At 39.7% G+C, this 24,583-nt stretch overlaps 1 protein-coding gene across 2 annotated transcripts in view; it reads right to left on the minus strand.

Annotated features, from left to right (window-relative positions):
• Positions 1-24,583, minus strand: part of adamts6 (ADAM metallopeptidase with thrombospondin type 1 motif, 6) — a 297,940-nt gene that overhangs the window by 16,890 nt on the left and 256,467 nt on the right. For both annotated transcript variants that reach the window (XM_063043008.1, XM_063043007.1), the window contains exons 20-23: positions 17,558-17,696; positions 13,670-13,799; positions 10,080-10,284; positions 6,043-6,219 (exon numbers count right to left, since the gene is read on the minus strand). In XM_063043008.1, coding sequence (XP_062899078.1) covers positions 6,043-6,219; positions 10,080-10,284; positions 13,670-13,799; positions 17,558-17,696 — 651 coding nt within the window. The remainder of the gene's footprint in view (positions 1-6,042; positions 6,220-10,079; positions 10,285-13,669; positions 13,800-17,557; positions 17,697-24,583) is intronic.

The following is a 24,583-nucleotide window of genomic DNA, read 5'->3' on the forward strand; positions in this document are numbered from 1 at the left end:
GAATTCTTCATTAAGATGGAGAGTGACATAGTTAATTCAGAAACAAAGGTTCTGAACTTAAAGAGGGGTAACTTTGAAGGTATGAGACGTGAATTAGCTAAGACAGACTGACAAATGACACTTAAAGGATTGACGGTGGATATGCAATGGCAAGCATTTAAAGGTTGCATGGATGAACTACAACAATTGTTCATCCCAGTTTGGCAAAAGAATAAATCAAGGAAGGTAGTGCACCCGTGGCTGACAAGAGAAATTAGGGATAGTATCAATTCCAAAGAAGAAGCATACAAATTAGCCAGAGAAAGTGGCTCACCTGAGGACTGGGAGAAATTCAGAGTTCAGCAGAGGAGGACAAAGGGCTTAATTAGGAAGTGGAAAAAAGATTATGTTTGAAAACTGGCAGGGAACATAAAAACGGACTGTAAAAGCTTTTATAGATATGTTAAAAGGAACAGACTGGTAAAGACAAATGTAGGTCCCTTGCAGACAGAAACAGGTGAATTGATTATGGGGAGCAAGGACATGGCAGACCAATTGAATAATTACTTTGGTTCTGTTTTCACTAAGGAGGACATAAATAATCTTCCAGAAATAGTAGGGGACAGAGGGTCCAGTGAGATGCAGGAACTGAGCGAAATACATGTTAGTAGGGAAGTGGTGTTAGGTAAATTGAAGGGATTGAAGGCAGATAAATCCCCAGGGCTAGATGGTCTGCATCCTAGAGTGCTTAAGGAAGTAGCCCAAGAAATAGTGGATGCATTAGTGATAATTTTTCAAAACTCGTTAGATTCTGGACTAGTTCCTGAGGATTGGAGGGTGGCTAATGTAACTCCACTTTTTAAAAAAGGAGGGAGAGAGAAACCGGGGAATTATAGACCAGTTAGCCTAACGTCGGTGGTGGGGAAACTGCTGGAGTCAGTTATCAAGGATGTGATAACAGCACATTTGGAAAGCGGTGAAATGATCGGACAAAGTCAGCATGGATTTGTGAAAGGAAAATCATGTCTGACGAATCTCATAGAATTTTTTGAGGATGTAACTAGTAGAATGGATAGGGGAGAACCAGTGGATGTGGTATATTTGGATTTTCAAAAGGCTTTTGACAAGGTCCCACACAGGAGATTAGTGTGCAAACTTAAAGCACACAGTATTGGGGATAAGGTATTGGTGTGGGTGGAGAATTGGTTAGCAGACAGGAAGCAAAGAGTGGGAATAAACGGGACCTTTTCAGAATGGCCGGCAGTGACTAGTGGGGTACCGCAAGGCTCAGTGCTGGGAACCCAGTTGTTTACAATATATATTAATGACTTGGATGAGGGAATTAAATGCAGCATCTCCAAGTTTGCGGATGACACGAAGCTGGGTGGCAGTGTTAGCTGTGAGGAGGATGCTAAGAGGATGCAGGGTGACTTGGATAGGTTGGGTGAGTGGGCAAATTCATGGCAGATGCAATTTAATGTGGATAAATGTGAAGTTATCCACTTTGGTGGCAAAAATAGGAAAACAGATTATTATCTGAATGGTGGCCGATTAGGAAAAGGGGAGGTGCAACGAGACCTGGGTGTCACTATACACCAGTCATTGAAAGTGGGCATGCAGGTACAGCAGGCGGCGAAAAAGGCGAATGGTATGCTGGCATTTATAGCGAGAGGATTCGAGTACAGGAGCAGGGAGGTACTACTGCAGTTGTACAAGGCCTTGGTGAGACCACACCTGGAGTATTGTGTGCAGTTTTGGTCCCCTAATCTGAGGAAAGACATCTTTGCCATAGAGGGAGTACAAAGAAGGTTCACCAGATTGATTCCTGGGATGGCAGGACTTTCATATGAAGAAAGACTGGATGAACTGGGCTTGTACTCGTTGGAATTTAGAAGATTGAGGGGGGATCTGATTGAAACGTATAAGATCCTAAAGGGATTGGACAGGCTAGATGCAGGAAGATTGTCCCCGATGTTGGGGAAGTCCAGAACGAGGGGCCACAGTTTGAGGATAGAGGGGAAGCCCTTTAGGACCGAGATTAGGAAAAACTTCTTCACTCAGAGAGTGGTGAATCTGTGGAATTCTCTGCCACAGGAAACAGTTGAGGCCAGTTCATTGGCTATATTTAAGAGGGAGTTAGATATGGCCCTTGTGCTTGGAAGTAGGTACAGAGGAGATGTCAGGGGTAAGTTTTTCACACAGAGTGGTGGGTGTGTGGAATGCACAGCTGGTGGCAGTGGCAGAGGCGGATACAGTAGGGACTTTTAAGAGACTCTTAGATAGGTACATGGAGCTTAGAAAAATGGAGGGCTATGTGGAAGGGTAATTCTAGGCAGATTCTAGAGTAGATTACATGGTCAGCACAACATTGTGGGCTGAAGGGCCTGTAATGTGCTGTAGATTTCTCTGTCCTACGTTCTAAGTCATGTGGAAAAAAAGTAGGACTAGTCAAAGGCATTACAGTTAGACAGTGAGAAGACCTTCATCAGTCCGGGTAATGAGTACAGGAGTTAGGAAGTTATATTGTAGTTGTACAGGACATTGGTGAGGCTGCACCTGGAGTACTGTGTATAGTTTTTGTTACCCTACTGTAGGAAAGATATCACTGAGCTGCAAACAGTACAAAGAAGAAGCACATTGGAGTGATGCAAGGATTGTCCCTGGAGGCCTAGCTTTCACAGTTTGTATCAATGATTTGAATAAAGGGATTAAGTTTATTTATGATACAAAACCAGATGACCATATGAGCTTTGTGGAGGATACAGAGGCTTTATGAGGAAAAATGAGAAGCTCACCATCATTCTCTTGTGTTCTCCCCACAACCTTTGACACCCTCACTAATCAAGAGCCTATCAAACTCTGCTTTAAACATATCTAATGACTTGGCCTACACAGCCGCCGGTAGCAATGAATTCCACAGATTACCCACCCTCTGACCAAAGAAATTCTTCCTCCTAGAGGGATAGCCATCTACTATGAAGCTGTCCCCTTTGATCCTAGACTTCTCTAGTACTGGAAACATCCTTTCTATGTCCATGTTTGACAGGTTTAAAATGTCGAATTGATGCCTGAGGAATTAGTCACATTAAGAAAAATTAATATATAGGAATGCTAACATTTTACTGAGTTTTGCATGAATGGGCTCTAAAGTTGAAATCTATAGAAAACGGGGAAATTACTCTCCAATAGTTGACAACAACTTACCCAAAGTTGATTGTGATTGTTGAAAGTCAATGTTCAAGCCATATTCATCCTACAACAATATTCTAGGCCCAAATACTTTTAGCTCTTTATAAATAACCTACCTTTCCCCATACACGTGAAGAGGGGATTTTCAGCGATAATTTCATATGTTCATTTCTATATGCTAGCCTTCCCAAAATGAAACTGTCCCTGTCACCATGTAGTAAACCCAAAACAAATTCAGGCATGAGCTGATAAATACAAGAAGTATTTGTGCCTCGAATATTACAGGCAATTACCGTCTCCATCAAGAGGGAGGTTCACAATTTACCTTTGAAATGGAATGGCATTACCTACATCAAGTTACTTATCATTAGTGTCCTTTGGGTCACCTTGGACAAAAACCTTTATAGAATCAATGACAAAAATACACTAGGTATAAGACCAAATCAGAGGCTGGGCTTTTCCTCATTCTGTTATTGCTTTTCGTTTGTACTACCTCCATAAGCCCATGTTTTGAAATTATCTACAAGTTTTGGCTTGCAAAACTAAGTTTTTCACCATATCTTTGGTATATTATAATAACAAACCAATTCCAATTATTCCTGCAGTGAATAACTCACCTCTTTCAAAATCAAGGCTCAACAAGATAGTTAGTGACAGAATACCATTTGCCTCATCTAGCGCAGCTCCAACAATACTTTCTTAAGTAACTGTGTTTAAGAAGTTTGAAATTTTTATTAACACAACTGAATAGCTCTGCAGTGTCCACAAAGATCATAATCCAGTCATCTTATTTCAGTTGCTTGGGATTTAGAAACATAGAAAATAGGTGCAGGAGTAGGCCATTCGGCCCTTCAAGCCTGCACCGCCATTTATTATGATCATGGCTGATCATCCAACTCAGAACCCCGCCCCAGCCTTCCCTCCATACCCCCTGACCCCTGTAGCCACAAGGGCCATATCTAACTCCCTCTTAAACATAGCCAATGAACTGGCCTCAACAGTTTCCTGTGGCAGAGAATTCCACAGATTCACCACTCTCTGTGTGAAGAAGTTTTTCCTAATCTCGGTCCTAAAAGGCTTCCCCTCTATCCTCAAACTGTGACCCCTCGTTCTGGACTTCCCAATATCGGGAACAATCTTCCTGCATCTAGCCTGTCCAATCCCTTTGGGATCTTATACGTTTCAATCAGATCCCCCCTCAATCTTCTAAATTCCAACGAGTACAAGCCCAGTTCATCCAGTCTTTCTTCATATGAAAGTCCTGCCATCCCAGGAATCAATCTGGTGAACCTTCTTTGTACTCCCTCTATGGCAAAGATGTCTTTCCTCAGATTAGGGGACCAAAACTGCACACAATACTCCAGGTGTGGTCTCACCAAGGCCTTGTACAACTGCAGTAGTACCTCCCTGCTCCTGTACTCGAATCCTCTCGCTATAAATGCCAGCATACCATTCGCCTTTTTCACCGCCTGCTGTACCTGCATGCCCACTTTCAATGACTGGTGTATAATGACACCCAGGTCTCGTTGCACCTCCCCTTTTCCTAATCGGCCACCATTCAGATAATAATCTGTTTTCCTATTTTTGCCACCAAAGTGGATAACTTCACATTTATCCACATTAAATTGCATCTGCCATGAGTTTGCCCACTCACCCAACCTATCCAAGTCACCCTGCATCCTCTTAGCATCCTCCTCACTGCTAACACTGCCACCCAGCTTCGTGTCATCCGCAAACTTGGAGATGCTGCATTTAATTCCCTCATCCAAGTCATTAATATATATTGTAAACAACTGGGGTCCCAGCACTGAGCCTTGCGGTACCCCACTAGTCACCGCCTGCCATTCTGAAAAGGTCCCGTTTATTCCCACTCTTTGCTTCCTGTCTGCTAACCAATTCTCCACCCACACCAATACCTTACCCCCAATACCGTGTGCTTTAAGTTTGCACACTAATCTCCTGTGTGGGACCTTGTCAAAAGCCTTTTGAAAATCCAAATATACCACATCCACTGGTTCTCCCCTATCCACTCTACTAGTTACATCCTCAAAAAATTCTATGAGATTCGTCAGACATGATTTTCCTTTCACAAATCCATGCTGACTTTGTCCGATCATTTCACCGCTTTCCAAATGTGCTGTTATCACATCCTTGATAACTGACTCCAGCAGTTTCCCCACCACCGACGTTAGGCTAACCGGTCTATAATTCCCCGGTTTCTCTCTCCCTCCTTTTTTAAAAAGTGGGGTTACATTAGCCACCCTCCAATCCTCAGGAACTAGTCCAGAATCTAATGAGTTTTGAAAAATTATCACTAATGCATCCACTATTTCTTAGGCTACTTCCTTAAGCACTCTAGGATGCAGACCATCTGGCCCTGGGGATTTATCTGCCTTCAATCCCTTCAATTTACCTAACACCACTTCCCTACTAACATGTATTTCAATCAGTTCCTCCATCTCACTGGACCCTCTGTCCCTTACTATTTCTGGAAGATTATTTATGTCCTCCTTAGTGAAAGACCATTTATTGTGAACATTAAGTATAACTCATTTTTGGAAAAAGTACCTAATAAATCAAAGACGTGGATTCTAAACAGCTGATTGCAAAAGTTGATGAAAATGTTTAAATAGCATGTTCCAAAATTCAAAGATACCTGTATTCTTATAATTTTGGTTTGTGTGAGCTAAGAAAAGAAACACGTGAATTAAAGAGAAACTTCATACAATCTGGAGATCACGATGGACTCATCAAAACTATCCATACAATTTTTTACATGAAATACAACACATATTAATTTATGCACCAGAAATCACCAGGTAGATGAGTGTTAAGGAAATGGAATACCATAACTTTAAATTGGTCCCAGCTTACCAAGCCCCATTCTCCAGTGACCCATCGAGGAGGTGGGCATCGCCCAAGGCTGCAACGAATCCGGGCTGGAGGTTTGCTTTCACTCGAGCAATGGGAGGGTGGGAAAGTCTTGCTCAGGTCGCTGCTCTTACATAAAACAATTCGATGCTTAAATCCTGGGCCACATTTGGGAGTACACTGCAAAAGATGGTTCACACTTAATATTTCATCAGTCAAGTGTTTTTGTATTTAAAAACATCAAAGCCTATTCAGAGTTTCCAGTTATACTAGATATTTTAATATCTACACGTAAGACTCAAATGACTAAGGTCATGGTAGTTTTCAGGAACTTGAAAATATCTTTACTTCTGATTGCAATTACTTGGTATAAATATTTATAGACTGTAGTACTGTGGGAGTGAGATACCAAATGGGTAAAAGCTTTCAACATTCACAAACTGAGCAAATTTAGCATTGCAGTCATTACTGTGATATACTGACTGAAAAATATTTGGTGTCATAACAAGTAAAAGTCCTGCCTTGGTATCATTATTTGGTTTTGGATTCAACTAAAGAGTAAGTGCCCAATTTTGATTCTTGGTCTTATCTGTTTAACATCAAGTCAACCAAAATACCAGTAGCATGATTACAGTACGTCTGAGTGCCCCATGTCTGGATAAGGGAACTTGACTGTGGTTACTGATCTGATCACTAAACAATGGGTATATATGTGTGGATGTCAGTTGATAATAGGTTAGAAGCCAGATGCATTGATCCCATCTGAAATAGATGCCACCATTCACAAACGGGGCATACAAAGAAGGGATCAAATCACAAACAAGAGAAAATCTGCAGATGCTTAAAATCCGAGCAACACACCCAAATTGCTGGAGGAACTCAGTGGGCCAGGTAGCATCTATGGAAAAGAGTACAGCTGATGTTTTGGGCGGAGACCCTTCAGCAGGAAACAAAGAAGGGGCCAGAAAGAAGAGAGTCCTTGTGGAATACTAATCCATAATACAAGCATTAGTCAAAAGTTTCAGGTGAACAGAGAGAAAAACCTTCCTAGCATTGAACAAGTACCTGCCACCGATAGAGGTGACAAAATATTACAAAGGAAATACATTTAACGCAAGAGCCAGCATTGTACTCTCAGCAGAATAATGGAATCTGTTGAGAAACAGCACAATCAGACATTTATATCTTTCCCCCAGGGCTTTGTTGATTTTCTGATGAAACTATGAAGGGTGAACAAGAACCCCCATTAGGGACACTTTCTCTGTGCTTAGAATATTCAGAGTCCCATGATTTGAGTTCTCCTATTGTGAAACTCCATGAGTAGAGCAAACCCTTGTTTCTGAACTATATCCATGGGATCTGAGCTCTCCTATAACTCAATATAACATCCAAAATGAACAGGACCAAAGGAAGACTGTTATAGCCCAGCTCATACAACTCTGCCTTACGTCTACGAGTTCTTCTTTAAGGAGAAGGAACTAGCTGACATTTATTTAGCACTCTTCATAACCTTAGAAGTTAAGTCATTGCTCTCTGGTAAGGTAATGTAAAAATAATTTAAATGCCTGACAGTACTCCATGCCAATTTGTTTCTTTCAGGTTTTTAAAACAGAACTTTAACTATCAATGACTGGGCAAACAAAACACAGCCAAAAATCCCTAAACCTATACATCTCAGAAATCAATCTGAACAAATTTATGACGACTGAGCTCTGACTTAGTTGGAGAGCAGAATCATGGCCAGCTGGGTGACATGTCAAACCTGTTCAGGGTCAGTAATTCAAATTTAGAAATATAATCTCTCTTGAAACCTGCATGCAGCTTTGCAGGACTGCAAGTTTGGACTTCTTGTACACTGGAAATATAAAAACCTGTCCAGAGGGCAAGGGTCTATGTCCTTAGCAGTGGGAGAAGGAAAAAATGTCATCAGCCATCTGCTAATATACTGGGATGGTAACGTGTAGGAAAAACAGAGACCATTCCGCCCATCAGGTTCTCCAATTACAGCAACACATGCAGTCCCACTCCTCATTCTTCCTCCATAGTCTGTTCTTTTAGAACTCACCCAACTCCCATTTGAACACCTGAAACACTTAGAAAAGAAAACATTCTGTTCTTTTAGAAACTCATCCAACTCCCATTTGAACTCCTGGAATGAATCTGCCTCCATTACAATACCTGGCACTGCAATCCAGACCATAACCATTCATAGCTCTTCTTTTTTGTCAATTACCTTCATTATATGTCCATTCAGTCCCTCTTCTGGAAGGAATATTTTCTGTCTATTCCATCTGCATCCTTCATTTTAAACACCTCTGTCAGATCCCCTTTTTACAACTTCCTCATTTCAAGGAGAACAACCCCAGCCTCTTTAGTTTCTCAAAATAACAATTCTCTCCCATTAGGCAAAATGTACAAAAGCCCGAAAGCATATACCACAAGTTCAAGGACCACTTCTATCCCATTGTTATCGATTCTTAAACGGACCTCTTGTACAATAAGATGGACTCTTGGCCCCACAAGATATCTTGTTACAATCTTGCACGTTATCTTTTACCAGTACTGCACTTTTTAGTAAGTTTTTACACTTAACTTTGCATTGTTATTGTTTTATCTTATTCTGCCTCAATGCATTGTGTAGTGATTTAATCTGTTTAAAGAGTGTGCGGCAAAGCTTTTCATTGTTAATAATAAACCAACACCAACACCAAACTGATGTTTCATGAAAATTCATTAATATTTCGTTGTTTGTTATGCCTCTATTCATAAAGTCTAGGTCCCCACTCTGCACTTTCAAACACTTATACACGTGTACCAGTGATCGCATACCCATTTTAAAATTGCTCCTTCCAGTTTATATCGCTTCTTCTCATTTTCCTATCAAAATATATGTAACTTTGCATTTCTCAGCGTTAAATTTCATCTCTCGTATATCCACCCATCCTGCTAGCCTGTTTATATCCTACTGAATGGCAAGACGAACAAAAGGGGTTGATTACTGTACTCTTATAGTTACAGTATATCACTAGGTTTGTCACAATTCACTATATTACTGTTTTTGTGTCATCGGTAAATTAGGAAGTTGTGCCACAGACCCTGACATTGATAACCAGCCTTCGCAGTTGGATGAAAAAATGAAATGTTTCCCCTTTGGTTCTGTGTTCACCCTCCTCTGCCTTTGGGCAATATATTAAGGTTATTACTGGGAATGCTGGCAATTTACATTGTCCCATGGGGGTCTTCTGTCATTTTCTGATGTCCCATCTAAATGGGGAAAATAAAAGCTGTATTTACCCATCCTTAACCAATCTCTTATCCAGATGGTATGGGACAAAGAACCTGTAGCACCCCACAATTTCTGTTCGTATGAGACCTCCTCCACCTCCCGCAATAATAGGCCAGGTGCCCTGAGGAAATTAAGAATCCGTGAACTGATCTACATCTCACAACTAAACATTTCCGGAAGGAAATGGATAATTACTAGTGTAGTTCTACTGAGGAGGTTGAGGCAACTGCTTGATCCACAGTAAATAGTTTTATTCCATAACCACTATCTCTCATCTTGATAAACAACCAAAAGGACAATCATGCCTTTTGTAGTGCCAATGAAGCAGCTCTCAGAAAACATGTCAAACTTGGTCAAAATCAATTTTTATAACAACTTGCATGCAAGCATAAAAGAATTGCATCATAAAAATCTGTAAATGGCATTACAAGATTGCAGGACATGAAACTGTATCCCCTAAATGTTTTGATAACCAATGCAGAATATCAGATGACAGTAGGTTTTTTAGCTATAGAAAGTTCAGTCATAAATCGTCCTCTCACTAAGCACCCTGCAGAGAATGTTCAGGGTATAAAATAAGCACATGTGAGACTCATTACCCAGTAATAATACCAAAATGGTGTTTCTTGTTTTCCTTTTTCTTAAGCTAGCAGGAGTTTTTACTTATAATTATAATAAATGTGGTAAATTTGTAAATGCCTTTGATCAGGCTAAATATAAGTAGCAAAAGCAGGAATCACATTGGTGTCTGCACCTCAGACCAATCCAGCGCAACCCACTGCGGGGGACAGGACTGATTATTACAGGGCTCTTTCTCAATCGGCCTGTGGGTGAGACAGTGGCTGTCATCTAGAGTTTCTTCCTCAGATGGTCCAATTTTCCTAATGCACAATACAGTTCGTATACGCATTCCACCATCACATGTTTTGCTGCATTCTGACCAATCTCCAATAAACCATCTAGAAGACAGAGAAAATAAAGTTAAGAGTTATTGAGTCATACACCCAGAAGGCTATTTATGCAGTACTACCTCTTGAATGAGTCCCGTTTCTTTTCATGTACATAAGCATTACCCTTTGGAAATTGCCAATCTCATAAAAAATGTCAATACGTTTCTCATACTGTAACAACGTGACTACAGACTTGAAACACATAAAAATATACATTAAATTATTTAGGTAGCTTATATAAATAAGTATGTTGACCAGAGTGGCTTTTCTGATGGTAGAAACTGCTAATACCGATACATTTGTTCTTGGATCACAAATGCACTGTCCAGGCTTTAAAGGGATACCAAGAGATTTCATAATGCTGCCTGATGTGTAAATCCAGAATTCAAAGTGTGGGCTAGTTGCAGCCACACACAGCTGGTAGGTAGCATGCGTAAGTGCTTCCTCACACCCCTGTAGAACTCCCTGCAGCTTTGCAAATGGGCTAATCGTTATCACTGTCAATGATCAATCAGAATCCCCTCAGCTTTGAAGTAAACTAGAAGCTTTTTGTAGAGAACTTTTTGAGCACATTTTATGGAAGTCTCAGTTCAACATATCAAAGGTCATTCCAAAACCACCTAGGGGATCACTTCCTCCAAAAGGTTTGTCCAGCAGAATTTCTGTGTTCTGAATCATGACTGAAAACTGTTTACAAGACTATTGTTTGGTAAATGATCTTTGTTTATTTCTGATAACCAAATCCATGTGTTTACCTAGCAGTGAAGTAAGATAAATTGAGCCTCTGAACAGTGGCACCACATTAATCTGTTTCTAGTCTGATGGTACCTCCTCAAGGTTCAATTCTCTGATGGCCATCAATGCTTCACTGAGCATCTTTCCAAAATATCTATGTGGTCACTTTGTTTTTTTTAACCTATTTACTATATTAGTATTTTAATTTATATTATTTCAATTCATTAATTCTACATTGTTGCACCTAGATAGCAAGATCATTCTGCTTGTGGAAAGACCTATAATTTTATGAACTCCCTTTCTTTTACACTAGGTGTTTTGTTTCCAATTCTCTAATTGCTTATATTAAAATCTCAACAGTACAAACTTGAAACAGAAATCTTACTGTTGCGATTGATGGTTATGATTGCTTCCTGTTCAGTATGTATTACTTATCTTCTGAAATACGCAAGACGCTCTAGTAATCAAATTGATTCAGATGCTTGCAGGTTGTTTTTAAATTAGACATTGCCCATAGTCCTTTCAAATCTCTAAATACCACATCATATTGAACATGATAATTCTGAGGTAACAGTTCCGTAATGCTGATACCAAATTCCTTTCCTGTTTTTTCTCCAGATAAGTTATCATACCATTACAAAGTTAAATGTGCATCGTCTCCCAAGGCTTTCTTGATACACTTAAGCACCAAGCAGTTATGTATCTCAGAATCCAAATTGCTTGGGTATTCCCAAATTAACGAAATTGCCCAGAAAATAATCTTCCTGTTTACGTGTGCCCTTCTTATTTCTAAAAATTCAGACAGTCTTCCATTTGTTTTCTAACCTAGTGATTTTCAACGCACTTCCAGTGTATTTTGTTTGTATTTTTTAAATGATTTAACACAAGGAACACAGTATTAACCACAGCTCTTATACTTCTTAACTTCATGAACCTCCCATGTGCCTCTGCCTTACAGAACTGCAATACTCCCTTTCCAGTCTCCCACTAGTTTGTCGAATGCTGTATGCTCCTGTATGTTGCATTCATTACAATCCTCTGGAGTCAATCATGCCTCTGATTTTCTTATCAGATTGCATTCCTTACTGCTACAATGGCTTCCATTTCTAGCATAGCTGATAGTTTTAATTCACAAGAGAACATATTTTACCGTAGATTTGCCTCCTTACTCAAGGCTGAGTCTGCCTGCTCCTTGTTCTCCCTCCTATTTGTCCTACTTTTCTGAGCTGTATGTGAACATATATCTTCCACACAGTGATCAGCGCTGACTGTGATCTAATTTCCTCTCTGCCATCTCCCCAGCCTATCTGGTTTAAATTATTCTTCCTAGCTGTCTCCTATGTTCCTTGAAAGTCTCATGCTCTTGCTTATTTAGGTCCTGTTCAAGTCCATAGTTTCACAATTAAACATAAAGTAATCGTTTTGCTCCTGATATTTGCCACTTCTTTATGTTCTTCAATTTCTTGGTCAATGCTATACTTTGACAAAATACTAAATACCAAGAAACATTATTTTGCACTCCTATTCTTTGATCTCTTAATCATCCCTTGAGCAGCTTTAAGAGCCGTATGTATATTTTTTCTCTCTATAAGCTTATTGCTACATAAATTAGCATCACGGGGTTCCTTCTTATATAGTTTGGTTAGTGTCTTCAATATGTTTCACCGTAACTCAAGATAAACAAGCCACCATTCTAATAGTGACTGTCCTCTGCATGCACCAGAAATTCCACATTCCTAAGGAAGAGTTCCTGTACCAGATGGATTATCGAGCTGATTAAAGGATAAGCAGTCCATTTTCAATAACTTCCTGCTATGCATTGAGCTAGTTCTCTTATAGAAACCATGACCATAAAAGATAGGAGCAGAATTAGGCCATTCATCCCATCCAGTCTGATTTATTATTCCTCTCAACCCCATTCAATGCACTTCCAGTGAGGAATTCTCTGCCCAATGAAGCAGTGGAGGCTACCTCAGTAATACTTTGTTAAGACAAGGTTGGATAGATTTTCGCATAGTAGGGGAATTAAGGGTTATGGGAAAAAGTCTGGTAGGTGGAGATGAGTCCGTGGCCGGATCAGCCATGTCCTTATTGAATGGCGGAGCAGGCTTGACGGGCCAGATGACCTATCCTGCTCCCATTTCTTATGTTCATTCACCTGCCCTCTCTCCGTAACTTTGATGCCTTAAGAACCCATCAACCTCTGCTTTAAATATACGCAATGACCTGGCCTCCACAGCTATCTGTGGCAATGAATTCCACAGATTCACCACCCTCTGGCTAAAGAAATTCCCCCTCATCCCTGTTTTAAAGAGCCATCCCTCTTTTCTGAGGCTGGGTCCTCTGGACTTGTGATCAAAACTAATAACATTTTGCACCTACGTAGCACCTTTAATCAAATCAAAAATTCCAAAATAGTTCTCAAAAGCCTCATTGGCAAAATCTGACACAGAGCAATAAAAGGTGATTCTACTAGGAGCGACAAAAAGCTTATGCAGCTGAAGGGATGGCCACCAATAGAGATAAAAGTTTAAGTTATCTTGTGATACATATCTCATCTTATGATGTCTTTTGATTTAAATTGCATTTTGAAAAAAAAGACAATGGTGGTGCTTCCAGAGTGGACAGAAGTACAAAGAATAAGATTCTGGAAACTTACTCTGGTGGGCATGGTTCCGTGTTGCAAGCTCTCTGAGTTTCTGGTGGCTTACTGTCAGGGTCACAATAACTATTCTGCACAATGGAATTGTCATCTAATCTTTTACAAACTACCTCTTGTTTCTGTGCACCTGTAAAAAAGAAGCATTTTATCCCTATTTATTATGAATAGTACATTCTATAAGTGATAATTCATTATGAAAACATCTTTGTTAATATATTGCAATTATTGAAATGGAAATACTTGGAGATTTGTTGGGATCCTTTGAAAAATATTTGATGTAAAGCATTACATGAATTTGCCTCAATATGAAAATATTTACCATAAGAATATGACTTTTTGTATGACATTACATGTTGTATCACCCACGATATCATTAATCAATCATAGCTAGAAGGATTTTAATTTTCTAGAACATTATGTTTGGATAGATGAATTTCATAATTTCTAAATATTACTCTGTGGAGGTGGATAGTAGCAGATTTTAGGAGGACCTAGCTGAGTAGGGAAATTTAAAGCCTACTTTATATGCATGAAGGTATTGTCTTTTGGAAAGACAAAAATTGAAAAAATGTAATAAATAAACTAAATGATAATTTTTTTGAAAACTCTTGCAGAGAAAAAGGGTCCTGGGTTTTCACATGGACAAATCTTTGGAGATACCGGGACAATTTATAAGGCTGTTATAAAAACATAATGGAATCTTGGCATTATAAAAGAGATAGACAGGGGCAAATGCAAAGAGATTTATTAAACCTATATAAAGCAATATTTCAGTTTTAGCTGTAGCATTACTGTATGTCTAATTCTGGGCACCAGCCATTGAGAAGTTGTCAAGACACTAGAGAAGGAGTAAAAGAGATTTACCTGAATGTCAACTGGAATGAAGGACATTCATTATTATGTAGAGGGTTAAACACAGATTTAACAGTAGTGTTCAAATTTGTATTCAGTTTTTGATCGAATGTGTTTGAGCAAACTCCTTCCAGTGGTTCAAGGTTCAGGAGACATTTATTTAAGACAAGGATACAAATGCATGTGGAAGTAACATACTATTTTAAGAAGTGTATTTTTTACTCCAATCTTGAAGAATGGAGTGCAGATTTAATTGTAACTTTTAAAATGGAATTCTATTTGTGGTTGAGAAGAATAACTTCACAGAACTATGACCAAATGCAGGTATTTCAGACAAATAAGCTTGTCACAGTGGTTCAAAGGCTTACTCTGTGCTGTAAGATTATATTGAAAGTAAACATAGCTGGTTTGTGAACAAGGTGTTTTACACTTGCACGTGTAAAATGTGTCCTCAAGAGGTGGAAATACTCAAAAAGAGTTCCAACTCCTGCTGAAAGAACAGATTCATATTTCAAATGCAGAAACATTATCACGGTCAAGTGAATTTAACAGCTAAGTTTCTAATTAATAATTCACATGATTGAGGGATAAACAGGAGAACATCTGCAGATGCTGGAAATCCAAGCAACGCACACAAAATGCTGGAGGAACTCAGCAGGCCAGGCAGCATCTATGGAAAAAAGTACAGTTTCTAATTAATAATTCACATGATTGAGGGATAAACAGGAGAACATCTGCAGATGCTGGAAATCCAAGCAACGCACACAAAATGCTGGAGGAACTCAGCAGGCCAGGCAGCATCTATGGATAAAAGTACAGTCGATGTTTCGGGCTGAAACCCTTCGGCAGGACTGGAGAAAAATGCTGAGGAGTAGATTTAAAAGGTGGGGAGAGAGGAAAGAGAAACACCAGGTGATAGGTGAAACCTGGAGGGGGAGGGATGAAGTAAAGAGCTGGAAAGTTGATTGGTGAAAGAGACAGAAGGCCATGGAAGAAAGAAAAAGGGGTGGGGGGGAAGGAGCACCAGAGGAAGGTGATGGATGGGCAGGGAGATAAGGTGAGAGAAGGAAAAGCAGATGGGAAATGGTGAAGCGGAGGGCAGGTGGGGGACATTACTGGAAATTGATGTTTATGCCATCAGGTTGGAGACTACCCAAACAGAATACAAGGTGTTGTTCCTCCAGCCTAAGTGTTCTGGCAGACAGAGCGTAGATGCTCGGTGAAGCGGTCTCCCAATCTACGTTGGGGTGATAACTTCATGCAAGAAATTTACTTCAACTCTAAATAATTTGTGTAGATCATCCTTTCTTCAACTTGCTGCATTGTTACAATTTTGATGTTATCCTTTCCCATACTATTCTAAACATTTTATAAAGTTTCCATATTGGTTTTATATACACTTGTTACACCATCAGGAGAAAGAGAATGACAGAAGAAATGCTGAAGACAACCACCATCTTCCAGGAGCTCTGGCAAATTTCTGCTGAAGAAATAGCTAGTGATTAGGCTAATCCCTTGGAAATACAAGGCCATTGTATTTTAGGTGATGTAGTTTGATTACATGCAGTTATCCCTCAATTATGACATTTATTAATAAGAAATTTAGCTGTTTTATTTTAATTCTGAAATCACCAAAGTAACACATGATTCTAATATCCTTATTAGAAATAAACACCACGAAGGGTAAAAAAAAAAATAGAATTCTTTTCCCCTCTCCAAAATATTGAGGGTCAAATTCAAATACTATATTTATCAGCACTTCAAATTTGAGACCAGATACTGATCAGCAGCACAATAGCCAAAAGTGGAATATGTCAATGGTTCTTCACCCTAGTTCATGATCTTCCAGTGGACATCAAGATTTGGAACAGGAACTAAGGCTGAATTTCCTCTCCTGCCCAGATGAACCAAATTCAATAGTATTCAGTTACCACCGCTTAGCGTTATTCAGGAAGTTTTGTACGGCGTGAAAACTGTATAGAGAACATGTTAGTGTAACTAAACCCTGCCAGAATTAAGTTCTTTGTTTTATCCATTCCGACACTCTTCCCCCCCCCAAACATCAATCTCTGCAACTCAGAACATACCTGTTTTGTTTCCCAGTTCAAATGAAGAATCTTTGACCAGAAACATTAACGCTTGTTTCTCTTTCCACTAACAGTCTTTATCCTGAAAATGTTTCCAGTGCTTTCTGTTTTTATTACATTCCATTGTATATGGCTTATCAGCAATCCTTTATCCCTATTAGACTATTTGATACATTATCATTGACCTTTAACAAGGCCTTTTGTTTCTTCTTAAATGTTACTTAAAGGTTGGCATAATGGTATAACTAGTAGAGGTGCTAGCTCACAGTGCCTGAGACATGGGTTCAATCCTGACCTCAGGTACTTTCATTGCAGAGTATTTACTCAATGCTCACTTGGATTTCTTCCAAGTGTTCTGACATCTTCCCCCATCGTCAAAGGTGTGTGTGTTGATAGCTTAATTAGTCATTGTACAACTCTGGTATATAAGTGAATGATAGTATTGGGGAGTGATGAAAATATGAGAAGAATAAAAAATAAATGGGACTGATGTAGCTTTAGTGTAAATGAGTGGTTCATGGTCAGTGTGGGACTGAGGGGGTTGTTTCCTTGCTGTGACTGTGATTCTATGTAGCATTTTAAATGGCAAGGAAAATTATAACATTTAATATTATAATATAAATATATTAAATATATTATAGTATAAATATTAAATACATTATACTAAAATCATAATATTTCATACCCTAATATTAAATATTATAATTTACAAACTGGGAAGGAGCAGAGAGTGGTACTAATTGAATATTTTCCTCTTTGAGATGAACAGCTTTCTTCATCACTGCATAATTTTGAGTTTCCAAGTCTTTATTACAATCAAACTTATTAATATTTGGGGAAATGTTTCAACAATGGATTTGAATACACCATAGGAAGATTTCATGGTTCCACTGATAGTTTAAAGACCAGGGTTATCTATGCTACTGCAATACTTATGTGATTCTACCTCCAGCACAGGTGGCTGAGCATTCTGACCATGGCAGATGATGCCATGTAAATCCCACTTCTGTATCACCACTACCAGTGCGCGTGATTGGAACGTTAAACTTGTACTGAATCCCTTGGTTCGGTTCTTGTAGAAGCACCTGAGACAAAACAGAAGAGAATTGAGTCTAGAGCCCTGTTTAAAAGGTTTATGTATGTATAATGTCACGCACATACTGTACTGCTATTCCAGGTAACTTCTAACATAAAAGCAATTTCTTTGCATTCCACTATCTGAAGAAGAAGTATATATCTATTTCTCTGTGCTAATTAAGCTTAGTGATGCCAGAAGCCTAGCCCTGGATACTTTATCCATATTTATCAATGAGACGCCCAAGTAAAGAGTGTGCAGTGACTCAGTATTTCTAGCACTGCTATTTACACCTGCTCTCGGCTTCTTTTTAGGATTTTCAGAAGTGTGAGGGTAGGCAAGTCTTGAATCCGACCCACCAAACTAATGAAAGGGTGGCAACATCCAGTAGAATTCCTCAAAGAAACCTGCCTCTTATTTTTGGAAGTCACAGGGAGCTTTCAGAAATAGCAATATTGATTTAGAAAACATTCCTGGAGCGGGAGAAAGAAAGAATTTTGGGGAGAGCAATCAAACAGTGGAAATGTGGGGGCGCAAGAAGAAACAGGAAACATGCAGAACTCTAGTCGAAGCCATCTGCAGCCAGCCTCAGAGGGAGTATATGTCAATATGGAGATCAAAGCAACATGCTGCAAAAACATTGTGGTGGTCAAAATCGGAAATTTTAGTTTCCATATATACTGGGAGATGCACATCTTAAATGGCAAACAAAATAATTTAGAAATTGGACCATTCTCAAACTAGGGTGCTGTCCAGGAGCAACACATATTGGAATGTGGCTAGACTGTAGGACCTTAGTTTGCTTGTCTCAAATGATGCCAAGGGTGGCATCAGGTTCACCCTGATGACTGTTGGTGCTACAGCAAGTTTGGCTGGCTCAGAACCTAGCCTAGGGACAGAAGAGAATCTCGGGAGCAATCAGCTGGAGGTGTGAACACTGGCCACCAATGACTCACAGTCTCATATAGAACTCAGAAAGCCAAAACTCCTCCCTCGTGGTTCCACATTATGTGTTGAAATGTTGAGAAATCTTGAATAAAGAAATCTCACAGCAACATATTAATACATTTACTGTTGTTCTAAGAAAATTAATTAGAAAAGAATTCAACAGTTTTCTTGTCAAAGGTTAAATGGAGTTTCTTGAGCCTGCAGGTGCAGCTGGCAGGGAAATCAATCTCACTGGATGTTACCCCAGAAAAGTCATTGCAGGTAGGAGCAAATATTGTACACTAATAGCTGATAAAGGCCAAATGCTAACTGAATGCTTATTTCTACCAAGGGCTCCTTTGGAGGAAATTCTACAAAGCACAATTTCCACAAATGAAGCAGCAATTTCCAAAGTGGCCGGTGTGCAAGTTATTTCAGCAATTAAGTATGCAAGTTTAAAGAATAAGGTAGACATTGTAGACAGTGAAAATAACAAAAATAGAATTAGTCTTCATATTCCTGCACAGATCTATGAATGGTAGTAAATTGGTGGAGCTTTTTGTTTCAAATGCTACATTCTTTCCAGTTTGATCGTGTTTAAGTGATACAGTTTTGTTTCCACATCACTATCAACTGTGTTGCACTCACCACCTTTTAAACTTAAAGTCCTTCCAGAATGTTCTTAACCATCTTATTACAGGTGTACTTTGGTAATTTGTGAATTATCATTAAATACCACCTGCAGATGCCAGTACAATTAGGTTGATGGAATCTGAGGGAGCGACCATATTCATACCCAATAAAAAGGACATTGATTGTGTCTATCTGAGCTCAGTATTCAGAACAAGGGTCCTCAGAGGAACATACTCAGGCCACTATCATTGATATTTATATTATTCTTTTCTTCTGTCATAACATCACACATGATATTCCAAACTACTCAGTCCATTCCCCACTTCTCTGTTAATGAAGCAGGCACTGCTTTCTGTTGCTCCTGAGTAACACCCATGGCAAGTAATTTTTATACCACACACGTTAGGTAATTACCATTTCAATCAAGAGGAAGCTGAGCCAAATGAGCTCATCACTAGTACTACTGAGCCCGATTGACATCTTGAGTACTACCGTTAATCAGCGATTTTATTCATTCAATTTTTGGGAAGCAGTTGTCAAGGCCAGGATTTATTGATATCCCAAGGTCTACTGTAAAAGCGGGGCTTCTGTTGAAAGTACTCCCATAGTGTTGGAGAGAAGACTTCAGGATTTAGACCCAGTAATGAAGTAGGTTAGTACTGAGTGAGACTTGGAGGAGGACATGGTTCTCTCACGTGGCTGCTGTAGTTTTCTTCCTGTAGCCAATATAGGTGTAATATGTTTGGGAGCTGCTGTCAGAGCCCAGCTTTGAGAACAATGTCCTGTGTTTTTGAAATGAAAAAGAATTCAGGATGGTGGGTAGGATACCAGTCAAGTGGGATGCTGTTTGCTGGACGATGTTGAGTTTCCCGAGAATGTTTCTCTCTGTCCCCATCCAGGGAAATGGAGAATATCATATCATGTGCCCTTTTGATGATGGAAAAACTATGAGATTAAGTCCCTCCTTGCATGAGACCCAGCCTCTTAACTATTGCAGCAGACACAGTATTTATGTAGATGATTCCGTTTGAGTTTCAAGTCAGGACATTGATGGCTGTGGAGTTAGTGATGATATTGCCATTGAATGTCAAGGGTAGATTGTCAGACTCTTGGTTTTTGTTTTGGTGGGGGGGTGTGGAATTATCACTGACTAGTGAGAATGTTACTTGCCACATAGTAACCACACCATAATGCTGTATGCATGGTTCTGTTGTATGCAGATATGGGATGCCTCAATTGCAGAGGAGTTGTAAATGGATTACCCTCTTTCTTCCTTTTCTCCAAGGGCAGTCGTTGATGCGACAATTGAAGATAATTGGATCCTGGACATGATTCTGACGATTTCCTGCATTGATTCCTGAGACTAGGAGAATTAGACATCAACAGCCACAACCAGCCCCCCAGTGTCACATATTTGTTGTGGCTATTAACTTGCTATATTAGCTAGAACAGCAGGGCAGGGAATGGTACCCTTCAATAAACTGCTGATCTCCTAACATTTATCCAATGTCAAGGAGAGTCAAGGTTTGGTCGATATAATTACAGCAATGCTGAAGAACTAAGATTTATTTATAATGAATCTATTCACAGGTTGGTGCCCTGCTACTAGACCCAATATTAATTCTAATTCTGCTCCATTAACACCACTCTTGTCTGCAAGATGCATTGCAATAACTCCTCAATATTACCTGAATATTAACAAACACCACCACCTTTTCGGCTATCTCTATGGCCCAGAAGGAAAGCAAAAATAAAATATGGGGATTCCAGCACTTCGAAGTCATATTATCTGGATTTGGTCAGATATTGTCATTCTTTCCATCATTCAGTTAAAGCCTGGGATTCCATGTCAACATTACCCTGGAAACAGTGTTAGCTGGTGGATGGTATAGCATACAGAAGGCTCACCATTATCTTACAAGCAGGGTTGGCGAACTTATAGCATACGTGCCCAAGATGTCATATGCAAAAATTTTGTTGGCACACAGCATGCTGTGTTACCCATTGATTCTTTAAATCCCACCCATGATAACGCAATACATAATGATTATCTGTACTGCCAAATGAAGCACCAAAAGATCATTTACAACCCAAGAACAGTGAAATATTTTCATAGAAAACGTTTCATGTCGGCTTGGTGCACCTAAACCTTGAGGAAATATAAGCCGGATAAACAAAAGAGAAAATAGTGGATGTTGTGTACAGAAGGCCGCTGATAAGTTACCACACATGAGGCTGCTTAACAAGATAGGGGCACACAGCATTTCAGGAAAGATACTCGCATGGATAGAGAATTGGCTGATTGGCAAAGAGTAGGAATAAAGGGAGCCTTTTCTGGTTTGCTGCTGATAACCAGTGTTTTTCTGCACAGTTTGCTGCTACTTTTTATGTTATATGTCAATGATTTGGATGACGGAATTGATGGCTTTGTGGCCAGCTTTGCAAACAGATGGAGGGGCAGGTAGTGTTGAGGAAGCAGAGAGGCTGTAAAAGGAGAATGGGCAAAGAAGTGTGAGCTGGAATACAGTGTTGGGAAGTGTACGGTAGAAGGAACAAAAGTGCAGACTATTTTCTAAACAGGCAGAAAATTCAAAAATCTGAGGTACAAATGGACTTGGACCTGCCCGAAAGGTTAATTTGCAGGTTGAGTTGGTGTTGAGGAAGGCAAATGCAATATTACCATTCATTTTGAGAAGACTAGAACATAAAATAAAGGGTAGAATGCTGAGGCTTTATAAGGCACTGGTGAAGTATTGTGAGCAATTTTGGGTCCCTTATCTAAGGAAGGATGTGCTGACATTGGAAAGGATTCAAAGGAGGCTCAAGGGACTGATTCCAAGAATGAAAGGCTTATCGTATGAAGAGCATTTGATAGCACTGGGCCTGTCCTCATTGGAATTTAGCAGAATGAGGTGGGATCTCATTGAAACCTATCAAAAGGCCTAGACAGAGAGAATGTTTCCAACAGTGGGGAGGTCTAGGACCAGAGGGCACAACCACAGAATAAAGGGACCTCTATTTAGAATGGAGATGGAGAACAATGTCTTTAGCCAGAAAATGGTGAATCTGTGGAACATGTTGCCATAGGCTGTTATGGAGAGTCAGTCATTAAGTATATTTAAAGTGGAGGTCAATTAGTCAGGGTGTGAAAGGTTATGGGGAGAAAGCAGGAGAATGGGTAAACGTATTAATGGAGCTGAGGAGGGGAAATGTATTAGCCATGATGAAATGGTTGAGCAGATTTGCTGGGCCAAAATGACCTAATTCTGCTCCTGTATTTTTATGGTCTTAGACAGTTGTGAGAATATGTGACATTGGGTGATAAGTTTTGAAGTCCTTGTACACCTGGTATATACATCAGTAGTTCGGACAGTAAACGGTTACAATAACAATGCTATTTACAAAGGATGTTATTTTTCAACTGTTTTAAAAATAAATATTAATAATTTTTGAACGTTTTCTAAAATGATTCATTTATTGAAGGAGATGTTTGCAAGAGAGACATGAAGTCACTGAAAATGAGCATCGACAGGTGGGAGGACATCGCAAGCGATCGCTCTCACTGGAGGCTGGAACTACGCAGAGGTCTAAAAAGAGGAGAAGAGAAGCTGAGGCTTGCTGCTGAAGAAAAGTGCACTCATCGGAAAAACAGCACCAAGACAACAATGGAGGACAGTGCCTTCAAGTGCAGTCGCTGCAGCCGAGACTGTCAGTCCCATGTGGGCCTCTAGAGCCACAACAGATGCTGCTCTAACACAGACTGAAGCAAGAACTTCCAGGCGCAGATCCATGGTCTCGTGAGACTAACGGCTGCTACCACCATATGAACCCTTCAAAAAATGGAGCGCTATGTGAGATGAAGTGTTAGTTTGATTTTGGATTCGGTTAAAAGGTCAGCACAACATGTGGGCTGAAGGGCCTGTGCTGTGCTGAAATGCTCTACTGTATGTTCTTGTTACAAAGAAGTATTGCAATACCTACTAACCAGGATGTCAAAATTCCTAAATGTGCTCTCTGTAGCGAGCACTCCATATTTGGAACTTGGGATTTTTAAGGCTCTCTTATGGGTATGAACTCATTTCTTTGGACAGATTCCAATCCTTAATTTGAAACAAGCCAGATGAGTAAATATGTAAATAAAGAAGACATGTTATGGCACATCAATTCTAATGAAATCTTTGACCTGAATAATTAACTCTGTTGTTCTTTCCAAAGATGCTACCTGACCTACCAAGTGCTTCCAGCATTTCCTGTTTTTAATTCAGATTGAAAGCAACTGTATCTCAAGATGTGTTTAAGTTTGATAAGCACTTTTTTATTTAGTGAGGTGGTATAGGCAGAAGAGCTGTGCTTCCAGTGATGATGGTTTGAAAATTGATACCGTGATGCATTCTGACATAATTACTGTGATCACATTGTGTGCTTGTAAACAGCAAAAAAAAAATAGTTTTTGGCATTTGGTGAAGCTGGTGCCCTTAGATTAATAGGGCAGGCTAGTATTCAAGAGGATGAGTGATATAAAGCATTGCCAATTACCAAAACAAATTTTAATAGCTCCAATACCAGGCAATGACACATTAGTAGTTCTATAAGCACCTCCTGCAAATACTCATTACCACAAACCCTTGCATTCTTGTACCATGCATCAGCAAACTTTAGATTTCCAAGAATAGGTCCACATTAACAGAAAATTATAAGTGGTATGATATGCCTATTGAAAGTAATTCCCATTACAGCAACACACACAAAATGCTGGAGCATCTACGAAAAGGAGTATAGTCAATGCAAAGGGCCAAGACCCTTCATCAGGAGTTCCTCCAGCATTTTGTGTTGTTTTGCTTGGATTTCCAGCATCTGCAGATTTTCTCTTATTTGTGTTTAGCCTATTACTGCAATTGCCTTTCCATCTTAACCTAGTCCTCTACTTCTCCTGGGTGGTACTCCAGCAAAACAATCCGTCTGCTACATTTGTAAAAGAGTCTTTAGAGATTGACATGAACCTCGTCTCTTGTTAGGTAAACCATGAGATGGAACTGCCTGAAGAGGCTATTGAGGACCATGGATCAGATGAATTACTGCAAACTCAGCCATCACCGATGGGACCACTGGCACAGCATGAATTTTGAATGGTGGGAAAACAGAACTAATTGTTTCAAAGAAATCAACGATACCCAATCTCATGGTTGCCTGCAACCAGCCAGGAACACAGAAAAAAGAGAAAAATACCCTCCACGTACTGTACCAGGGGTGCTGTAGCTGCAAAAATCCCTGCAGCTGCCCTATGCTGCACAGAGGCCATTGTGTTGCATAACAAGTCTGTAGTGAACTGTACATTAA

The sequence above is a fragment of the Mobula hypostoma genome, chromosome 3 (assembly GCF_963921235.1).
Source record: "Mobula hypostoma chromosome 3, sMobHyp1.1, whole genome shotgun sequence".
Classification (NCBI taxonomy): domain Eukaryota; kingdom Metazoa; phylum Chordata; class Chondrichthyes; order Myliobatiformes; family Myliobatidae; genus Mobula; species Mobula hypostoma.